General features: G+C 56.0%; 1 protein-coding gene across 1 annotated transcript; it reads right to left on the reverse strand.

Annotated features, from left to right (window-relative positions):
- Nucleotides 1-1,381: 1,381 nt before the first annotated feature.
- On the reverse strand, nt 1,382-21,784 carry CUEDC1 (CUE domain containing 1). Its single transcript, XM_038547846.1, has 10 exons — nt 21,434-21,784; nt 17,179-17,306; nt 12,075-12,201; nt 11,220-11,412; nt 10,392-10,478; nt 7,821-7,892; nt 6,922-7,015; nt 6,162-6,220; nt 5,290-5,360; nt 1,382-3,079 (listed from the first exon to the last, which is right to left on the reverse strand). Exons 1-9 carry the CDS (start codon nt 21,782-21,784, stop codon nt 5,293-5,295), a joined length of 1,179 nt encoding a protein of 392 aa, XP_038403774.1. The 3' UTR covers nt 1,382-3,079; nt 5,290-5,292.
- Between the last annotated feature and the right edge of the window lie 59 nt (nt 21,785-21,843).

Genomic DNA, 21,843 nt, shown 5'->3' on the forward strand with positions numbered 1-21,843 from the left:
AAAAAAAAACTCAGGTCATTCTGTGCAGCCAGTACTAGGTAGTGACCTGGTGCTGTGGCTCCCAAACACTAGAATCAGATTGCTGGGCTACACTCTCTGTGTGTCTGGGTCTGTATATCAAGGGTAGGGCAAAGACTTGGCATTCCTAACAAGTCCCCAGGTGTCAGCACTATCCTCTGGGGATTACATACTTATCAGTAAAGAAATGCATAGGGCCAGGGTGCTTGGCTGACTCAGTCAAGTAGAGCATATGATTCTTGATCTCTGGATTTTAAGTTCAAGCCCCATGCTGGGTATAGAGATTACTTAAAAATAAAATCTTGTAAAAAATGCACTGAGTAGGGTTAAGTTAAAGAATAAGCTTGAGGGAATCCCTGGGTGGCTCAGCGGTTTAGTGCCTGCCTTCGGCCCAGGGCCTGATCCTGGAGTCCTGGGATCAAGTCCCACATCAAGCTCCCTGCATGGAGCCTGCTTCTCCCCCTGCCTGTCTCTCTGTCTCTCTCTCTCTGTCTCTCATGAATAAATAAATAAAATCTTAAAGAATAAGCTTGGTGTGCCCACATGCAAACAGTATGCATGGAAAGAGCGGCACCAGCTGTCCCACCTCAGTCTGACTGGCGGTGAGAGAGAAGCTCTTTATAAGGAGGGCAGGAGGAACCTGCATTGTTCCTCCAGACACCGTGCTCAAGCATGGCATCAGGGGGAAGAAGCAGTGGCCTCAGCCTGGGCGACTGGGAGCCCAGAAACAAAATGTGTGGGCAGAAGCCACAGGAAGGCCTTTGGGCTCAGCATGAGGAAGAACTCTTTAACCTTGAGAACTGCCCTGTCTGGAAGCGGCACCAGCTTCCCCTTCTGGAAGTGAGTTCCCTGGCACGGGAGGTAGTCCAGCAGAGCTGAGGAGTAGGGAAAGCTAGAGGCACTTGCATGGGAAGATCTCTGCCAGCCTTTGGAAGTCTGACACGGCAACATTCCTGCAGCCTCCCGTCAGGGTTACTCCAGAAGCTTTCTGTTTATCTGGGGAAGTGATGGACTGGGGCTTTCTCAACAGACTGGCTTTCCCCTTGCTGTTTTCCTTTGCCTCGCAGCTAGCGGTTTACTTTCCCTGGGCAAACAGGAAGGAGACTGCACTGAACAAAGCCAGCAGGTCGGCCAGGTTGCTGTGTGGGTTGCAGGTGTCACCTCCTGAGTGCACTGCAGGCAGGGCTGAGCCCTTGGGGCCTTACACTTGGCTGCGGGTTAACTGGTTCACAGGGTGGCGGGGAGGCAGGGGGCGAGGCGCGTGGTCCTCGGGAGTGACCCGGACTGGGGGGCGGCGGCAAGCCCTTCCCAGGGCAAGAAGAGAAGAGAAGGGTCCAGCCCACACCGCCGGCCACATCAGAGCACCAAGAGAACACCAAGTCTTTATTACAGGAATTCCTATGAAACAGCTCCAAGAAAAAAAACCCACACATAGGAGAAGAAACAACTAACAAAGCAACACGCACAGACTTGGGGCTGGGGCTTCCCCGCCAGGCGCTGGGAGGGGTCCGGGCCACAGCCCAGAGGCCTCTCCTCTGCCCCCAGGGTCCAGACAGTCTGGGGGGGCCACGGGCCAGGTCAGGGGGAGCAGCGGACGGTGGGTGGCGCCGCGCCAGCACCCCAGGCCCCGCGCTGCTGCCAAACTTAGGCAAGCTCCGCGGCCCTCTGGGGGAGCCCCAGCCCCAGCCCCAGCCCCGCTGCCTCTCCCGGGGCCGCCTCTCCGGAGCGCGCCGGGGAAGCTGGGCCAGCGAGTGGGCCCGGGCCTCTGCAGAGACGTGCGACCGCGGCCGCGTGCCCGCATTACCTCGGGGTGACGTGTGGCCACCAGGCCCCGCCAAGGCCAGGCGCTCCCAATCCCCACACCCCGCATCCTGCGCGTTTGGACTGGGCTGGTGCCCCACTGCGGAGGCCGGGGAGGGGGACACCTCGTGCCCGCCCAGGCTCCCCAGCTCTCCCCGGAGGTCAACGCGTTCCCATCTCCGAGGCTGGCCGCAGAGACTGGGCCAGCCGCCCTCCCACTGGCAGTGGTTGGTGCCCAGTAAGGCTCTTGAACCGGAGCGTGCCTCTGTAGATCATCCACCTTCTTGTTTTCAGCAAGAGGCACCCAGCAAGCCCTTCTGCCCCAGGCACCCCCCTACCCCAGACTAGCAGCCTCATCACCTTTGCTCCTCAGTCCTGTGCTTTCTCAAGGGTCACCTCAGAACCTGCTGCTGCCCACCCTTAGTGACAGTAGGACTTCCACTTAGAGCCCCCTGTGAGCCCCCGCTGTTGGGTGACTGGCTTCTGTCTTCTGCCATCGTGGAGAATACTCCTGCCTAGCCAGTGCTCCAGCTCTGGGATGGCCACCCTCCCCATCCCTGCTGGGGGCCGTGCCAGCCCCTAACAGAGGCAGTTGGAGGGGCCCCGGCAGGGTGCCCAGCAGCCAGCTCTCCCTAGTGGCTCGTCACTCCTCTGAAGGGGCCTGAGTAACTGCCCAGTGCTCTCCCACCTGGGGCTCCGTCCAGGGGTTGTACCAAGGGTCCGCAGCCATGGGGGAAAGGCTGAGATGCAGGAAGCCATGGGAATAAAGGGCCCAAGGTGCCCAGAAGGGAGCTGGGGGTGGGGACAGGGTGGGTCAGGTAGTGTCCGTGGCCCAGAAGGACAGTTGGGGAAAGGATGGGGGCAGGGGTTCCACCATCCTGCCCTTTTGGGTGCTCCAACCTTTGCCTTTTTTCTGGGATTTTTAAAGAAGGGAGAGGGGGCACGGTGGTGGTGGTTCCTGCATTTCCACCCATTGCCCATAGAACAGCCTGGCTACAAAAGGAGCTATGATGGGCTGCTGCCCCTAGGACCCCAGGTCCTTTATCCAATCACAGCACAAAACTCCGAAGTTCTAAGTCCCATGGAAAGTGGCAGTGACAGTAGCAGTGGTAGGGCTGGAACGTGGCCGGAGAATCACCAGGCCTCAGTCCTCAGCGCCATCTGTCCGGCGGCAGCTGGGCCCTTCAGCTGGGGGCCGGTTTGGCTCTCCGGCTGCCTCCACCAGGTCAGACCATCTCCAGCAAGGAGGAACTGCTGGCATCTGGTAGGGAAAAGAGATAGAAATCGTTTTCAATGCAGCCAGGTGGTCTTTACTTGTCAGCGGTCCCCGCAGAGGTTTCGGGCAGAAGGTACCAAAGACAGGTGCTCTCTCCTTCTTCCAAGGACTCTATGCCAGCCTTGGAACTCTGCCTGAGGTCATGTCCTGCTCCCCCCACCCCCAATCTAAGTTCCTAGAACAGCAGTAACAGGGCTTCTGGCAGCTAGAGATGGAGAGGGGGGCTGGAATTCCAGGCAGAAGCAAGTGTACAGGAGGGGCTCAGGGTGGGGAAGTGGCCAGCCCATTCTGGGATGCAGCATTAACTATGATGAGCCACTCCAAAGGGACCTGTGGGAGCAGGAAACCAATTGGGGTCAGAATTTGGTGGGCTCCACACACCAGGCTGAGGAGGGCCCACTCAAACAGCAAGGGAAGGAGTGCAGAGGAGTGGCATCCTGGTGACGGGTGACCAGAGTGGGGGCAATGAAGAGACTAACAGCTGTGAACCAGGCAATGAGAGTCTACCAGTGAAGGGGTGAAAGGGACAGGAGAAATGAAATGGGGAAGTCCAGAGAAGTTGCAGTCTGGCTTCCAGCAACTTCAGACCCAGGGCTGGAAAGACGATCTGATCATGGGCACCCAGGGATACGGAGTGGATTTGGTGGACTGAGAGAGGAGGTCAGAGTTAGGACCCACCGCACAGAAGACTTGCTGTTGCTGTAAAAGCAGTGGTGAAGTGCCAGACAGTGGGAGTGAGAAAGTCCAGGGCAGAGCTCCCGGGAGCGCTGGGACTCAGGGACTGGGAAGAGCAGCGAGGAGCAGCAGGGATCGGGGAGCAGCAGAGAGGAAGAAGACCCAGGACTCCTGGGCCACAGGAATGGGGAGAGGGGGCAGTTTCAAGAAAACGGTGGGCACGGCGTGCAGAAAGGAGCATGGGAGGATGCAGAACGTTAGGACCTGGACCTGGCAGGTGACCTTCCTGAATCAATCTGGGGGTGGTGGAAGGACTGCCAGCCTGCAACAGGTGAAAGAGGATGCCACTTTTTCCATAAGTTGGTCAATGAAGGAAAGTGGTGAAACCTCTTGGGTTTTTAAGATGGGGAGGAGGAGAAGGGTGTAGACTTGAGGAAGGAACTGGAAAGGGAAAAGCTGGATGGCTTGGGAGAGGAATAATGATGGCAAGGTCCTGATGTGGGGGCGGCTTTGGACCAGACAGGTTTTCCAGGGATGGGGGCAGCGCAAAGGGGATGGAATGGCAACAACGGAGTGGGAGGGGGGGCCTTTCCCCACACTGGCTGTATTTGGGTATTCTGGACCAGTGGGAATCGTGGGTATAGCTCCGTGCCTGAGGAAGGCCTGAGCTTCCCCGTACTGGGGGATGTGGGAGGCAGTCACCCAGAAGGGGTGTGAAGGCTGGGTGCTCAGGCTGGTTGATCCAGCTCCATTACAACTATCCTAAGGGCAGCAAGCCACTTCTTCATACTGCGAGACAGTGCCACCCTTGCCACATGGTCAACTTGAGAAAGCCCTGTAGATGCTAGCCATGGGGACAGCAGATTGAGGAAGCGTTGACAGGCAATCCTCTGATGGAGGGGGGCTGGCACGGGAATAGGTTCCACTGAGCCCTGGAGGGGTGATGACACTCCCTGATTTGCCCCCAGGGATGCACAGAAGAGGAGAAGCAGCCTGAGGGCCCAGGGCTCTAGCCAGAAACAGCTGCCTTGAGAGAGACTGTTTCTTTATGTCACCCACCCCAAGCCAGCAACGGGACAGTCACAGGGCTGTGTATGTGTATGTGTATGTGTATGTGTATGTGTATGTGTATGTGAGCACAGGGCTGGTGAGGCCGGTTCAACTTTTCCCAAGTCATCTTCTGACTGTGTAGTGTGTGTCCTGGACTGTCTTTCAAACAAGCTGTAAACTATTAAGGTCAAACCTGACTTTTTCCCCTCCTGTTCCCAGGGTCTGGTACAGGCAGGTGTGATTACTTTGCTAAATGAATAAATAACCAAAAAGTGAAAGGAAACGCAAAAGACTAGCTTCCATGCAGAAGACTGTGTCCTCTGCCACAAGAACAGGGAAGAAAACCAGGATCTATGCCATCTAGATGCCTGCACCCAATGCCTCTGGATCCCTGGGAGGACAGCTGGGGTCCGGGGCACAGCAGGCCCAGCCTCGGGCAGTCTCTGGTCAGCTGTAGCTCTAGGCCTTACCTCTTACTGTCCTTCCCTTAGGGCTTCCTCCGCCTTGGGCACCTCCTGCCTCCTTCCACGGAAGTCTTCATCTGAAAAGCAGAGGGAAGTTGCCTCATCCTCCACCACGCAGGACCTCACTCAGGCAGGTCCCCCAGGCTGACCCAATTCTCTCCATCCCCCTTGTTTGCTGGGGCACCTCCTGATCCTGCAGTGGGGCAGGGATGTGTGGGTGTGCCCAGAGGCACCGGAGCAGAGTGTGGGGTTAGGACAACTGGATGCTGGCCTGGTTCCATCACTGAGCTCCTGGACAAGTTCTTTCCTCAGCTTCCTCATCTGTAGAATGGGTGGGGGAGCTATACCCTCCATATGGCCTCTAAGACCCTCCTAGTCCTTGTTTCTGGATGTCTCCTGACCACCAAAGGGCCTCTGAGGCATGAGGATGAGGTTCAGCTCTGGGCCTGCTAGGGTCTAAGGCAGTGTCTCCCAACCCACATGGCCTTTGGGAGGGACTAGATGAACGCTGAAAGTTCTTTGGGCACAGAGACTGAAACTGCACAGCACTTGGTTCTTGAGGTGAGGCCTCTCCACGTGGGTAGGTCTGTCTGCCCCCTCCCACCTCAGAGAAGAGTCCCCAGAAACAGCACCTGACACTTTGTGCTCCAGGCAGAGATCTAGGTGGAGGTGCGGCTGGGGCCCCCTTCTGGGTGTGGAAGGAAGGGAGAGGCAATATAAACCAAGTAGGAGGACCCATTTCTTCAGGTCACTTGCCCACCTACCCACGATGTGTCCCCCAGGTTGGGTCCACCCACAAAATACCCAGACCCTCCTCTTGGAGAGTCACCAGTCACAAGCGATTTACAGCTCATGCTCCCCTGCCCTCCTAGCCTCACCACAAGTGTGGCCCTCCATGTCGTCCAGAAGATTAGCCGTTGACACTGCAGCTCCCAGCCTGCCGGGCCATTCAGGAAAACTGTCTCAGAGATGGGTGGGCACTGCCATCGTCCTCCTAGGTCTACCACTCCCTGTCTCTGGCCCTCCACCACCCACTCCAAGCTCAGGACAGTACCAGCCAGTACTCTTCTACAGTACCAGCCTTAGCCCCCAGTGCTCCCCAAAGCCTCCTTTCCTTGGGGTCTGGTGAGCAGCCAGGCCCTGACTTTCTCACCCAGCTCCCATCACTGGGGATGGAGAAGGGACTTCCTCCCTATTCCCCTTTGGGGTTCAGCTTAAAATATTCTGGGCCCTATTTGACAAGCATCGGTGGGGAGTCTGTGTGAAAACGTGCAGAACCTTATTTTTACTCAAGGCCCTGAAAGTGAGAAGGCAGGGCCCAATGTGCTTGAAATGGGAAGGCAGCAAGATCTATGCATCAACTCAACTCAAGATATTAGGGAAGGGTTTGCTGAGCTCAGTGGAAGAACCACGTTTTCTCTCAAGAGCAGATTAGCCCAATGAGAAAGTGGAGATGTCGTGGGACAACTGGGCAGGGAGGAGCCCACGGAAGGAAGTGGAGATGCTGGCCTCCTCCCAGCCTGGTCATGGTGCTCCAGGCCAGGGGCAGCCGCAGCCCTGGGGAGGGGAGGGCACAGCCTCGAGCTGGGCCAGGGGGTCAGCGCCCTCAGCGCCCCCGAGCCAGGCCAGAAAGGATACGACTGGTGCTTGGACAAGTGTTTCCTCTTTGACTTCCTCATCCTGGTCTTCTCGGAGAAGGCCCTGGCCAGCTCGAACAACTTCCTCCGGGTGGCTGGGGCAGAGAGACCCGTGAGCCGCAGCCGCAGCCGCAGGGCCGCCCCCGGGGTGGGAGCAGGCGGCGGGCCACAGGAATGCGGTGGCAAGGGAGGGGTGGGTGGCAGCGGGGAGGCTGCCATAGCAGGCTAGCCCTGCAGGGGCAGCAGAGGCCACCGAGGCAGGCAGCCGAGATCCGGGTATTCCTGCCCCAGCTGCGAGAGACAGCGAGCGGGCGAGCGAGCCTCTTGGCTGTCTTTCCCGCCGCCTCCCCCGCCCCCCTTCACCACCTCCAGAGTTGGTTCTGGGATTTCCATGACTAATCCGAGATTTTCCCTGAAATGGAGCCTGGAAGGATGGCAGCCTCATTCACACTTGTGTGTGGGGGGAGGAGGGGTGGGGGTGGTGGTAGGTGTGTCCTGGTTGGCAGGACTTTGTGGGAGAGGTCACCAACCCCTCGGGCCTCCTGCCCACAGAAAGGGGGCCTAGCACGGGCCTCCCCACTCATCAGGCCTGGCCAAGTGCCTTCAAGCCACCAAAGGCTGTGAACTCTAAAACTGGGGTGGGAGTGGGGTGGGTGCAGCACATTATTATTTTTCGGCAGACAGCTGGCTCAAGAGGATTTAAAACTTAATTTGTAGCCAGACTCAGCTGCAGAGAGAAGACAGGCAGGAAGGCTGAGGGAGCCAGCCTGTGCGATTAAAATGTCACTTTGGTTCACCAAGAGTCAGCTACGTTAAAAAGCTCCTGGTGGCTACCTCCCTCCTATGAGGCCACAAGGCCTGTCTTAGAAGAGATGAGGAAAGGGCATAGGCTGGACTCACATTTCCCCATATGTTTCAACTTGTCCCTGAATAAGGCATCTTCAGACACAGCAGGATTGGCATCACTGGTTCCTGAAAGGGGAAGACACTTCTGAGGGCAGGCTGGAGAGGGAGAGGGGCTGCCCAAAGGCCCTCCGGGGAGAAGGGGGGCAACATGTCAGGGCCGTCACCACAGGACAGGGGTTCAGCCTAACTTTTCCTTTTGAGGAATGGGGCAAAGATCAGGCTTCTTCCCTAACCAAGAAAGAGCTTTGGGGCGCCTGGGTGGTTTAGTGTTTGAGTGTCTGCCTTTGGCTCAGGTCGTGATCCTGGGGTCCTGGGATCTAGTCCCACATCAGGCTCCCCACAGGGAGCCTGCTTCTCCCTCTGCCCGTGTCTCTGCCTCTCTCTGTGTCTCTCATGAATGAATAAATAAATCTTGGGCAGCCCCGGTGGCGCAGCGGTTTAGCCTTCAGCCCTGGGGTGTGACCCTGGGGCTCCGGGATCGAGTCCCACGTCAGGCTCCCTGCATGGAGCCTGCTTCTCCCTCTGCCCGTGCCTCTGCTTCTCTCTCTGTGTGTGTACGGCTCTCATGAATAAATAAAATCTTAAAAAAAAAAAAAAAGAAGGAAACATTTTAAATAAATAAATAAATAAATAAATAAATAAATAAACAAATCTTTAAAAAAAGAAAAGACAGAAACAAAGAAAGAGCTCTAAGAAAGGAAGACACTAGGGATTTGGGGAGGACTTCTTTCTCCACTTAACCTTACTTGGCTCTTTTGTGTATGCTCGGAGAGCTGGCTCACACACACTTCCAACCATCCGCTTCTCTCACAACTCCGCATTCCATGAAGTCATGCTGCTGGCTTGAAATCAGTTGTGGTGGGGGTATTTACATCATAGAAGTCACCCAACGCAAGGCACTGGGGCTTCCCCGACATACTGAATTGGCCATTAAATATTCACCAGCACACAGGGGCTAGCCTGCACCCAACCCAGTCTGAGAGTTAATAAGGGAATGGAAAGGAGGTGCAGGCAAAAGAGCAGGCCTTTGCACTAATGGTGATTCCCTTCTCCTTTTTTTTTTTTTTATTTTTAAAAAAGATTTTATTTATTTATTTATTCACAAAAGACACACACACACACAGAGACAGAGACAGAGGCAGAGGGAGAAGCAGGCTCCTTGCAGGGAGCCCAATGTGGGACTCGATCCCAGGACCCCTGGATCATGCCCCGAGCCTAAGGAAGATGCTCAGCCACTGAGCGACTGAGCCACCCAGGCTTTCCTCCCTTCTCATTCCTGCCTGGGTCAGCCCCTCCATTATTCCCTCCAGACATGAAGTTTCTGACTCATTAGACATTAAGTGGGAATGAGAATAGCACTAGTTCCAAAGTCAAACCCCAACTGGCTACCCGGAGTCTCTCGGCTCACTCAGCACCCACTTACATCTCCTACTGCCCTCCTAAAGCCCCTGCTGTCCAGCCTGCAACTCGGCTAATCCCAAGTCACCTTGCCTGCTAAGTCCCCTGTGGGTTATTATGATCCATCTCAGCAGCCCTGGTGTGTCTAGTTCATTCAGGATCAAGGGTGAGAGACTGTCGTTAAAACTCCCAGATGCACATCTGGTAGGGCCTAAGCTCCAAGCCTGTTGCTTATGAGTCAGTTCCACAGGATTTTCTCTCTTTGAGCTGGGATCAGCTGAGCTCGCTGTCCTTCTGCTCCTCACCCCACTCCACTGGGTGATGTAAGGTCTGCTTTGGGCAAAAGCTGCTACTGCTGTCTTCTCTGCAGTGGGCAGCCTAAGCATGGATGGAGGCACTGGCTGGCTAGGGGCCTTGAGGCACACACAGGGACACGGGGACAGGGTCCTACTATCAAGTATGGAACCTGGGCCTCCTGGACCTCTCTGCCCATGTTCCCAGCTCCAGCTCAACCCTTGTGCATACATCCCAATAGCCTGCTGTCTGTTCCTCGCCCTCCTTCAGGGGCTAGGGCTCCTGGAGGGGCCTGCACTCTTTTGAGGCAATTCTTGCTTCTCACCATCTTGTACACAAAGCTCAAAATTCTCTTCCTCCAGCACTAGGGTGGGGCCCAGCCACCAGCCATGGCAGATACACCCTCAGATAATGAATGAATGAACCCTGCCCTGCCCTTCTCCCTACTATGAGCATTTACTATAATCGGTGTGTCCCCAGCTTTGCTGGTTTGTTCTACCCATTTCTGGGATGGTTCTCTTGCATTCCGCACAAGACCATAAGCTCCCCCAGGGCAGAGATCAAGCCTTGGAAGTCTCTGAATCCTCCTTGAGCCTACCCATTGTGGAACATTTGTGCTGTGGCATGTCCTCTTCCTGCCCATGCTCCTGGCACTTTCTGAGTAGTTTAGCCACCTGTAAGTCAATCCCAGGGGGACCCCAAGGAGCCAGGTCTGCTAAGCAGAGGGGCCGTCACTGGAAGTAAGCAAGGTGGTGGGCTCAGAACCCTCCCAGCCTGTTTCCCCACCCAACCCCCAAACTCAGATATGCAAAGCACAGCTGGGGTGTGAGCCTCTCTGCCCTCCAGGCCGCTCTCCCAGGAAGGCAAGGTTACCTGGGGCAGGAGGAGGAAAGCCCAAGTCATTTCCCACAGCCATGCTGCTGCTGGATTTGGATTTCTGGGACTCGTATTTCAAACGATCTGGAAAAGGACCACATTCCAGTCAGGACATGAGCTCTCTTCCGGAGGCACCCTGGATGGAGATGCAGGGGGCTGATAGAGGCTGAGCCCCCACATCTCACACAACACACACAAAATACGTGCACACGCATCTATCGGCCCTCAAAGAACCAGCTGTGCCATAGAAACTACAGCCCTGACAAACACCTGCAATAACAGAACATAACAATTAGAAGGACCCTGAGATCACACAGTCCAATTCTTCATTTAAAAGGAAAAGCCCCCCCCCCCCCAAAAAAGGAAAAGCCCTGGGGTTCCTGGGTGGCTCTGTTGATTCAGTGTCTGACTCTTGATCTGACTCTTTCCACCCAGGTCATGATCTTGGGGTTGTGGGATCTAGCCCCACAGTCTGGGCTCCATGCTCGACGGGGAGTCTGCTTGGAATTCTCTCTACCTCTCCCTTTGTTCCTCCCTCTGCACGCATGCATACACTCTCTCTCAAATTAATTAATCAATTAATTAATCAATCTTTAAAAAAATAAGGGGTGCCTAAGATCAACCAGAGAGAAGGATTGGCTGGTGAGTCGTGTCCCTGTTGGCAGAATTCTGAGGCTCCCACAGGATAACCTGGTAGGGGGCATGTATCAACAGGACAGAGGCCACCAGATCACTGCTCCCTCTGTGCCCCAAGGCTCCAGCTGACTCCAGCCCCCTTCCCCAGCCACAAAGAGGTGGTCACAGGGACCCCACTCAGTACACCACCTCTCTCCAGGGCCAGGAGGAAGTCCCGGTTACGCTGCAGCTCCTTCATGAACTCCTCGTTCTGCAGGAAGAGCGCAATCCTCTCGTCCTCCAGGTACTGCTTCCAGCGGTTCTCCTGGTCCCGGGACCCAGGCCCAGCCACAAGGGGTAGGCCTCCCTCTCTGCTCCCAGGCTTGGAGGCCCCAGGGTTACCCTAAGGAGGGAAGCAAGCACTCTGAACAGCTGCTCACAATGGCACATGCTGCACAAACCTCCATGCATACTGGGCTCACACGTGTCCTTTCCCAGGATCCTCCGGCCACACCCTGGGGCCTGCACCTGCCACTGGGCTCTAGTGGTCAGTCAAAGTCCAACTTAGCAGGCCAGACTCCTCTTTCTACCTGTGGGCCATCCCAGCCCCCATCTACAACCTGAACAGTCCTGAAAAGTGATCTGCAAGCCGCCCAATAGCTTGGCTAGCTCCACGTGGATGCTGAAACTCAAAACTCTCCCTGTCCTAGCTGTGTCAGGGTGAAGCCTCCTTCTTGCAAGGGCCATGCCAACAGCAGGGGAAGAAACTATCCCATAGGAGGGTGGGGAGGTGCCCGGACCCTCTGCCACCGGCTGCCCCTGTGCCCACCTCCCTCCAGCCTGGGGTGATGGCTGTAGCCACAGACTCCTCAGGGCTGTCACCTTCCCTGGGTGGAACAGGAAACCTCCAGGCCCAGGCAGGAAATGAGGCTTTCGGTTCAGCATTCTTTCCCTGCAAACCCAGGGCAACAGAAATAGCTCAGCCTGGACTCAAACATCAGGAAGCGAAACCGGCTGGCACAAACTGGGGGCAAGCACAGCTGCCTGGGGGGCTTTCCCCATTACCTGTATGCTGTCCAGCTGCTGGGGCAGGATGCGGAGAAAGTCATCAGGGAGGTTGCCCAGCAGGGGTGGGTTCCAGTTACGATAGTGTCTCTGGCTCGAAGCGGGTCCAGAGCCCAGGACATGGATGCTGGAGGGTGAGAGGTAACAATGATGAGGGAAAGGGTGTCTCAGCCCATCACACCAGGATCCTGCTCAGAATGGCATTTCTGCTCCCAAGCTCCCCAGGGCCTCCAGGGCCTCCCGGACAAAGGTCCAGAGCTCTATCTCTCTTCCCAATCGGGCCTCTACTAACCTCAGTCTCTGGCCCCAGGGCCTGGGCTCCTGCTCCAGACCCACACGGCTCTCCAGCTACTCTGTGCCCTCAAGGTCTCTAGGCCTAGAGCACTGTCTGTTAATGGTGCTCCAGCTGGGCGTCATGGATCTCCCTGTAGATGTTTATGAATGCCCTCTACAGACAGCAGGTGTATCCCGGGCACCCAGCACAGTGCCAGCTCCTGGCTGCTGAGAAGCCGGCGTGCTCCCAATGACCAGACACAAAAGCTGCCACCCCCAGCCTGCCAGAATGCTGGTCTGCTGGGTTGGGGTGTGGGGACATGGGGATGCAGGACCCCTAGAGAGCAGAGCAGATTCAGGCCCCAGGTCTGGCTCAGTCACCGCCAGCAGGCTGACACCCGCTCTCCTCTGGGACTCCGGACTCCGCTTCCTCATGGAGAAGCCGTCTCCCTGCTGAGGTGGGCGGGAGCCCCTCACGAGGCTGGGTGGTGAATGGGGTCCTGAAGGTGGGAATGGGTTCGGGCGGCCAGGGGTGCTCAGAGCAGCTCTCCCTAAGGCGGGAGGTGCCATGGCTGAGGCCATCGGCCAGGGGTGGCGAGGAGGACAGGAAGAGAAGCGGTGGCCCGAGCCCCCCTGCCCGCCCCGCGGGCCCGGCCTGCCATCCCCGGGCTGAGAGCAGCCTGGGGCGCAGCCAGGAGCTCCCCACAGCTCCTCGGTGGCCTGCAGCGTGGCAACCGCAGGACACGTGTTCTGCTGAATCAGGGAAATGACACACACAGAAGGCTGCGGCTGGGGGTGCGGCGGCGCTCTCCCGGCTTTGATTTGTCTCCAGCTCCAGGGATCCCGCCGCCCCCTCACTGGAGGGGAGCTTTTCCGGGCTGCCGCTGACTGTGGAAATAACTTCCTTTCCTGTTCTATTCTGGGCGGGTGGCCTGGCGGGGCGAGGGGGCGGGGGCGGCAGACGGATAACAAGCTGCCAAGCGGCGGTGGAGCCCGGGGAACCCGCCGGCCACCCGCTGCCGCGCAGGTGAGGGGAGGCTCCCGGAGGGAACAGGGAACGGCGGCCAGGCAAGCCGGCCCGTCCCAGGCAGCTCCCCACCATGCTCGGGCCTCTGTCCCTGTCCGAGGCCTCATTCCTCCTGAGGGCAGGGGCCACGATGCCCCCGAAGTAGGGACTCGCAGACCACCCCCCTCCACCCCGTGGTTGGCCCCAGCGCAGAGAATTCCTCTCCAGGGCCTTCCCCCAGGACACGGGTACCCACTCCAACTCACTCACACCCGGAGCCGCCGGGGAAAGTGAGGAGTTGCCCTGGGACCCCTCTAGCCATTTGTTACTGAGCCCAAGAGGGGAGGGGGACTAGGAGCGGGAGGCCCGGGCAGCCTGGGTGGCTCAGCGGCTTAGCACTGCCTTTGCCCAGAGTGTGATCCTGGAGACCCAGGATCAAGTCCCACATCAGGCTCCCTGCATGGAGCCTGCTTCTCCCTCTGCCTGTGTCTCTGCCTCTCTCTCTGTGTGTGTCTCTTATGAATAAATAAATAAAATCTTTAAAAAAAAAAAAAAAAGGAGCGGGAGACCCCTCCGCAGCCCGGTTTCCCTGGCTGCTGGGCCCAAGGTTCTGAGGAAGGTCGGGCCTGGCCCGGCAGAGATGAGGTCAGCCCAGCCGCAGCTGCAAGAGCCAGAGGGGGGGTGGCTCAGAGCCCCGGCGGCCCAGGCAACTCCATTGTGGTCGGAAAGGAATGTCAGAAATGAGCTGAGAGGCAAATAAAAAACTTCCAAGGCTGTAATTTCAACAGAAAACGGCAGGTGGCCTGGGCGGAGGGGTAACTCTGGGTCTTAGAGACCTCTTTCATTCCGGAGATAGAGGGAAGGGCTGGCTGGAGGAGGGGAAGCAGAGAGAAGGCTAGGGGGCTCTCCTGGCCCAGGGCCTCTGCTCCAGGAACCCATCAGACCCCCAGGCTTACCCATGGAACATCAGACCCCAGAAGGATTTCAGACATGAACCTTCCAGGCAGTATCTTTGTAACGACTGGACACTGAGGCCCAGATGGAGTCGGGCCCTGTCCAGGGACACAGATCACGCAAGCAAGCCTGGGCCCAAGAGTTCTGACTTTGCAGGCCCTTGCTCCTGGGATCACCCTGCCTCTCTCTTGTCTCAGCAGGGCAAGTTCCCAAACCCTACCCCATCTGCAGTCCCTCAGGTGACTGGAGGTGGGCAGATGGACAGAGGGGCCTCCTGCTATTCCTTCTCCTCCTCCACCACCCCACTAGCCCCACCAGCCAGAGGGAGATTCTAAAACACTAACCTGATCCTGTCACTCCCCAGCTTAAACCTGCCGGTTGCAAGATAAGGCCAAAGCTCCTCAGAGGACCCAAAAGTCTCCTCAGGATCAGCTCACTGCTCCAGCCTCAGGGCCATTCCATATTTTCTGGAGTTCCCCCAAAGCTCCCGGATGGTTCTCCCTCTCCTGCCTCTTGGCCTTTGCACAAGCTGTTTCCCTTGCCTGAAATGCCTTCCTGTCCTCTGCTTCACTGGGAGTAGCTTGGACATGAGTTCCTCCAGACAGACTTTCTTGCCCCCAGCTCTATGCCTCCTCCGGACTCTGATCTCCTCGGGGAATGGTGGGGAGATCTAGGCAGTGCTGTATTCATCTGAGCATCACACACATGGTTCAGCACCTGCATATTGCAAGAGACTCAGTAGATACTGGGAATGAATGTTCTGGATAGAGAGGCTGAATAAGTCCCTGGAAATAACCTAGGGGTGGGCCTCGGCCTAGCAGGGCCATCCTGGGACAAAGAGGGCACATGCTCAGAGCCTGGCCCTGCTTCTTCTCACCACTGGCCTCAATGTTCCACATTAGAACTCAGAGGCCAGGTGTACAGCCCAGAGTGGGAAGGAGCAGTACACCACAGGTGATAGGTCTGATCCATGCCTGGGACTGTGCTAAGTGCTCCACGCATAGTATTTTGTTCGATCCTCACAATAGTGCTGATGTGGGGATTAGTATTTCCATTGCACAGGTGAGGAAAGTGAAGCTCAGAGAGGTTAAATAGTGAGCCAGAGGCCACACAGCCAAAGCACCTAAAGTATCAGAAGCTGGGCAGCTGAAAGAAGGAGGTAGGAGAAGGAATTCTATAATTCTGTAATTCAAGTTCTCTGCCCTGTGTCCTCCCCAGGCCCCGCACAGCCTTCATTTCTAGGTCAGGGCCCTAAACCTAGTGCTGAGGTCACCTCGGCCCCAACTGTGGCTTCCGTCACTGAGCTCCACTGCCCCTGCCCTCACAGCAGCTGAGCACCCAGCCAGAGGAAAAGAGGGAGGATGCAGCCTGGGTACCCATGCCAGGTTTACCCTGAGACTCTGTCTCTTATGACCCCAGTTTTGCCTCCTGAAAAACAGGCAGAATTACTTTGCCTAGTACAAACTGAACACTTTGCAAAATCATCTTAGAATATTAAAAAAAAAAAAAGTCAAAGGTTAATCACTTACCCCTGGGCTCCATGACCCATGTGAGGCTACAAGTCCTGCCAAGGCCTCACTTAGACCAACCCACATACATCTTGCATCCCACCCCACTGGAGCCTCCACAAGAAAGGAAGGACCCGAGCTTGCTCCCTTCCCTGACTCAAAACACTGTTCCCTCTGTCCTGTAACCTTCTAGGCTTCCATCAACTCCCTGAGCTATAATCACAGCGAATTTTCTCATTAGGGAGGTGAAAGACACAGCAGTGAAGACATTGGTTTTGGAATCAGAATGGCCCCAGCTCACAGCTCAGCTCTGTGGTCTTGGGAAAGTTATGAAACTTCTCTTAGGCTTTGCTTCCTCATCTGTAAAATGGGGATGCTAACAGTGCATTCATAAGTCGTTCAATGATCAGAATGTGATGTACATAAAAAGCCTCACCAGTTTCCTTCACTTGGTGGATGGTGGCTGTTGTCATTGACCCTACCCGCATAGCAGAGTTCTCCACCACCACAGCCAGAGGTGCCCAAGATCCCCAGAAGGAAAAATCCACTGGCACAAGTGCCCTGTCCCACCATCACCCCCCACCCAACTCCTTAGCTCCCCAGCCCTGAGCCATTCTAAGGAACTGCAGCTCTGAGACTCCAGCAGCCCCACTACAAACATCATGAAGCCCAGAAAAACAAGCACCTCAGGGACCCAGCTGGCAACCAGCTCCACGTTAAACTTCCAGATTAGAGTCCCTCCCGTGGAAGAAGTTTCCAAGAACCTAGCAGTCTATTCCTCCACCTTCAGTTATCAAAGTATCCCAGAAAAAGACTTACTTGCTCCCATTGCCTAAAAATCCCCAAAACATTCCTAGACTAGGGATGGCAAACAAATATCCATCCCATCAATTATTGCAGACTGTCTGGGAGTTGCTGTGTAGAAGAGGATTTGGAAGTTCTGTCTCAACTGAGCAGGAAAGGGCCTGGTGGTCAATTAGTAATGTTTGCCAAAGGCTCAGGAGGGGAATTTTCAGTACATAGGCTCTGTGTTTGTTTCTCCCACTGGCATGGGCCTTGACTATAAGATCCCAGAAGGCAGCGCCAAGCCTCATGTAACTCTGTGCCCCACATCGTGTTCAGCATCACACCTAGTCAAGAGGAAGAATTCTGTGAATGTTTGCTCTTGGGATCCTGACAGTGTGAAAGTTCTTCTTGGTATCTAGCTAAGATATCTCTTGCCGCAGTTATTGGTGGAATAATATCCTGAGGGTTCCAGCCAAGTTTCCCACTGTGTTTGTACTCAACCCCACCCACCCCCACCATTCCCCACCCCAGATCCCTTTCCCCACTGCCATGCTCTCCAGGGGAGATGGGTTCTCACCGGGGTGGTGGAGTAGGGGGAGCCAGAGGGTAAGGTCTGTCAAACATGTGCATGTGGTAGGCTGGCGGGGAGTAGACAGGCGGGGGTTCTTCATCAGAGCTATCAGGTTCCAAAGTCCTTTCCAAGATCTGTATCAGAAACAATAAAAAAAGAAATGTTAACAATCCTTTGAATTTAAATAACATTCAGACAAAATCAAGCATGGGCAAGGATGCGTAGTAAGGGACTCTCCGTCGCTGTGGGAGTGTAAATTGATATGGCCACCACTTTGCCAAACTGTTTGGATTTATATGAAGCTGCACGCATGGCTGCCTCTGACCTTACAATTCTCATATACTCAACGGGCATGAAAGCACATGTCCCCAAAAGAATGTTCAGAGCAACATTATCCACCCTAGCAAGGTTTAAAAACAGGCAAAACCAATCACGGGGCTAGAAGTCAGAGCAGTATGATCTCTGTGGGGGTGCAGAAGGTTGGGAAGGGACCCCAGGGGGATTCCAGGCTGGGTTGATGTTTCTTGACCTGGGCACGGGGGAAAGGTCATTGAGCCGCACACATATGATCCGTGTGCTCTTCGGTACATGTGTTACTTCTGATAAATAACTTTGACATCATTCATGCTCTCTCTCAAAGTACTTCCACATCAGTTATCTCACCTGAACATCAAACAACTTGGCAAGGTAGCATAAGGATCATTACTCCCATTTTATAGACAAGGAAACTGAGGTCCAGGCTCATTGACATGGCAAAGCCCTATGCTATTTTTGGAACTGAGTCTTCAACTTAGTCTCCACAGCAAGGATCCATCCTTCAAGCACAATGCCCACATGCCTTGGTTGGATTCTCAGGATGGACGGTGGCAAGGGGAGTACCCAGGATGCTTCTCCCTCCTGGACTCTTCTCTTCATCCAGAAGACAGAAAGCGAGGCAGGGAAAAGCCAAGGCCTGGCCCAAGCCTAGAGTTTCTACTCTGTGGACTGACTGACCTGGATCCTTCCACAGAGATCCCCAGAGGAGTCTGGGGCGGAAGGCAGGAGGTGACCATCGACCAGGTCAGACACACCCCAGCTGGCCTACCACACCTTAGCTTCCTGCTCCCTATCCCCTGCTCTCCACTTCTGTTCCCATCTCCTTTAAAACCAAAGAACACGAGAAGGTCTCAGAGACTGTCCGTGGGCCCAGAGACCCCAGGCCCTGCATTTTAACACTGAGTGAGTTTGCAGAAGTCATGCTAAACTGCTTCTGCAAGCCTGTGTGGGGCTTGGCTGCATTGGCACCTCTCTGCCCTGAGCCCACCCATGCCCAGGCACCCAGGGGCTCACAGGGACACCCAGGCACACACACAAGTGCATACATGCACACACACATACACACACACACACACACACACTGCCACACTTTGTGCATACACAGCCAGCCTGACCCAAGGAGGCCTCCCTCCCTGGAATGCACTAACGTTCTTTCCTTTGAGGCGGAAAGTATTTAAACAGATGCTTTTGCAGAAAAAGAAGAATGTAGCTGCTTTGTGGGCCACTGCTCTGCTTAGCCCAAATTTCCACAAGACGAAAAAGAGAAAGAGAGAGAACACTGCAAGCTCCAGTCCAGTTCACTGGGGAACCTTGGGTGCCTGGCACAGGACAGGGCTCAGTACCTACAGGGTACACCCAGAGAACAGGTTGCTTCTGGCCCCCAGCCCACACTCCCTACCCCTCAGTCCCTGCTGCTCTGAGGGACTGGGTTCCAGACGGGGGCCCTGATGCCAACTTCTCCTTCCGTGGCTGGTGTATGCGTGATGGGTGAGGAGGGGAGGGCCATGTCCCCGAAGGAAGCTGCTGGAGGGTTCCCTAGATTGTGGCCTGTACAGCAGCCTGCCTCCAGACTCAGGGAGATCAGGCCCCCTCCCCTGGCAGGCGCTCCTGCTCCTCAGACCAGCCTCCTGGGGCTGCAGGAAGCAGACGTTCTTCAGAGGCTCCCAGAGCAGAATGAGGAACCACCAAGGAGGCAGGCAGCGGGCCAGGCACGCTCCAGAAAGGCTGATCCCGAGTCCCTAGGGAGAGTAAACCCGCCGTGCTCCTGGCCTCTCCCTCAGCCTCTCTCCCCACAACCCCACCAGCCACAAGGAGGTTGTTCCTCTGGCTCTCGAGGTGCTGAAGTTTTCAGCTCCGTGGCCCCTTGGCTCAACTCAGTCTGGGTGATGGATGCCTGCCAGGTGTTCTGGGGGCCGGGGGCCAGGCCGCCAATCTGACAAGAGATATTTCTCTGTGGCAAGGATGCCCCCCCTGGGCCAGCCCACCATCCATCAGGGCCCAGCGAGGGGGCTTTCTCCAGTCAGCAGTTAGTGTCATTCCAGCTGCTGCTCATAAATTTTCTGAAGCACTTTCCGCTGGCTCAGGAACTGCCTGCCGACGGGCCAAGCAGAGCTCCAGAGGTGGGGGTTTGGGGAAACAGCCAAGGAGGGGCGCCAAGAAGGGGCTCAATTTGGAAATCGAGTCTTAGAAAAACAGAAGCACACACGGTGCAGGCCTATCTAGGCGATAGTGAAGCCCCGTGGAGATCACAGGCCTGTGGGTGCCGTGGACGAAGGAGGAAAGACGATTCTATCCTACTTGCCAGGCTGCAGATTCAGTGAGGGTGTAGAAAGGGTCAGAGTATACAGAATACTTTCCTTCCAGCTCACACTTAAAGGATGTATTTGCAAACAAGCACCCATGCTCACACACACACTCACCCCTCCTTTGCACAGAGGGGATCTGGGTTTTCTAAGACTCCTTCCACTGGCTAATCCAGGCAGATCGAAGGAGTGGTCTCCCAAGGAAAGAGACTAAAGAAACCTGTGCAAAGGCAGGAGCAACATTTATTCACTCAACGAGTGTTCCCGGGGTGCCTGTGATGGGCCTGGACTGTCCTGGGTGCTGCAGATGACATAGTGATGAGGCAGATTGTCATCTCACCCGGGGGAGAAATCCCAGGCAGCACCGGCTAAGGGAAGAAGGGCCAGTAGCTTCGCCCTGCAGGAGGCCTCTGATTCATAGAGTGGATGCTTGCAGGGCTGTGCTGACAAGGAACCTGAGGCTATATCGGGGCCTAGGTTTTCTGTCAATGGAGGTAATAAGGATGCCACCTCACAGAGCATATGACTGGAAGGACAGAGACATCTGAAGCACGTAAGATGTGCCTGTCACAGGCTGGAGACTCAGTGAAGAGCAGAGTTAAATGCCATCCACTGGGCCCTTCCATCTCGTCCATAGCCGCATGTCCCAGAAAACCCTGCAGGCAGTAACCCTATCACGGAAAGACTCTGTGTGTCCCTTCTGTACCCAGCACTGCAGGTCCTGCAGAGACTGGAGGGGAGGGGGGTCAAATATTTACTGGACTCTTGGATGGGGCCAGATGGGCCCTGATGCAGCAGGGTGGTCCCTTTGCCCCCAGCGACCTCCCTGAGAAAGGAGGAAACTGCTTCGGCAATGCCTGCTGCTGCCTCCATCATGTCTTGGTCAGAGGAATTTAGCCAATAAATCTGAGGTCACTCCTCTTTGGTGGCTCCCTATGCTCTAAGGACACAGCCCTGTTCTTTCTCGAAGGCCATGCCTTCTCAAGTTCTCAGTCTCTGCAGGCTCCAGAGGTCCTGACAGATGGTCCTGCTGCCAGCTTCCTCATGACTCACGCTCTCTTTCACCTTTGAACCTTTGCATGAGCAGTTCCTTCCATCTGCACACCCTCTTCCTCACTCCCCACTTCTTCTTTGGGTCTCAGTTTGGCCATCTCTTCCTCTGGGAAGCCATCCTTCCTCTCCTGCTTCCACTTCTCCTACCATAGCACTCACTGCCTCTGGCTATCACTGCCTGACTCTTGTGAGCTCTGTGTCGGGAGAAACTTGGTCTGACTTGGCCAAGGTGGACACCCAGAGGTGTAAAAGGAGCCTTTCTAGAAAAATACAGGCTAGAGGGCCCCAGCCTGGAACTGGACCTCAGTATGTTGGAGTAGGGCCCAAGTGTGTGCATTTTGAGCAAGCTCCTCAATTCTGATGACCCCACTTGGGGTCTAGTACTGTGCCTGGCACACCACTGCGTAGGTATGCAATGTTTGTTGAATGACTGTATGATTTCTGCCCATAAAAGGCCACCGACTGGCTGGGGTTATGGTGTTCCTACGAGAAAGGGGCTGTTCATGAGTTAGAACGCAGCCAGGGCTAACAACCCAAGTCCTCTAAGAGGGTGAGACGGCGTCGGGCGAATCCTGGGGCCGTGCCCCTACCTCGGGGGGGATGCTGTCCTCCGAGTCTGAGCTGTCCTCGTAGACGCCGCCGCCACCGCCCTCCAGGTTCATCTGCAGCAGCTGGTCGATGGTGGCGTCCACCGCACCGCTGTTGGCGCGCAGCACGCACTCGATGATGTCGTAATCCATGTTGGGGAACATGGTCTTGAAGTCGTCCATGGCCTGGTTGAACTCGAGGCGGCGCACCTGGCGGGCCGGCCGGCTGTTGTTGAGCTCCTGCGAGGCGGCCGCGTCGCCCCCGGGCCCGGCCCCGCGCGCCCCCGCCGCGCCCCCGCCGCCGCCCCCGCCGCCCCCGCCGCCGCCGCTACTCCGGCGGAACAGGCTGGTCATTTTGCCGAGCCGCTGCGGGAAAATGTTTGCGGCGGGCGCCGAGCCCCTGCCGCCGGGTC

The sequence above is a fragment of the Canis lupus genome, chromosome 9 (genome assembly GCF_011100685.1).
Source record: "Canis lupus familiaris isolate Mischka breed German Shepherd chromosome 9, alternate assembly UU_Cfam_GSD_1.0, whole genome shotgun sequence".
Lineage (NCBI taxonomy): Eukaryota > Metazoa > Chordata > Mammalia > Carnivora > Canidae > Canis > Canis lupus.

Excerpts from the sequence above, each read along its gene's own strand:
- CUEDC1 (XM_038547846.1), bottom strand. The coding sequence starts at position 21,784 with ATGACCAGCCTGTTCCGCCGGAGTAGCGGCGGCGGCGGGGGCGGCGGG. Across the intron at positions 11,413-12,074 it reads AGCAGCTGGACAGCATACAG|GGTAACCCTGGGGCCTCCAA; the intron begins GTAATGGGGAAA and ends TTCCCTCCTTAG. Across the intron at positions 6,221-6,921 it reads CACTTGTCCAAGCACCAGTC|GCTGGGAGCTGCAGTGTCAA; the intron begins GTATCCTTTCTG and ends ATGGCCCGGCAG.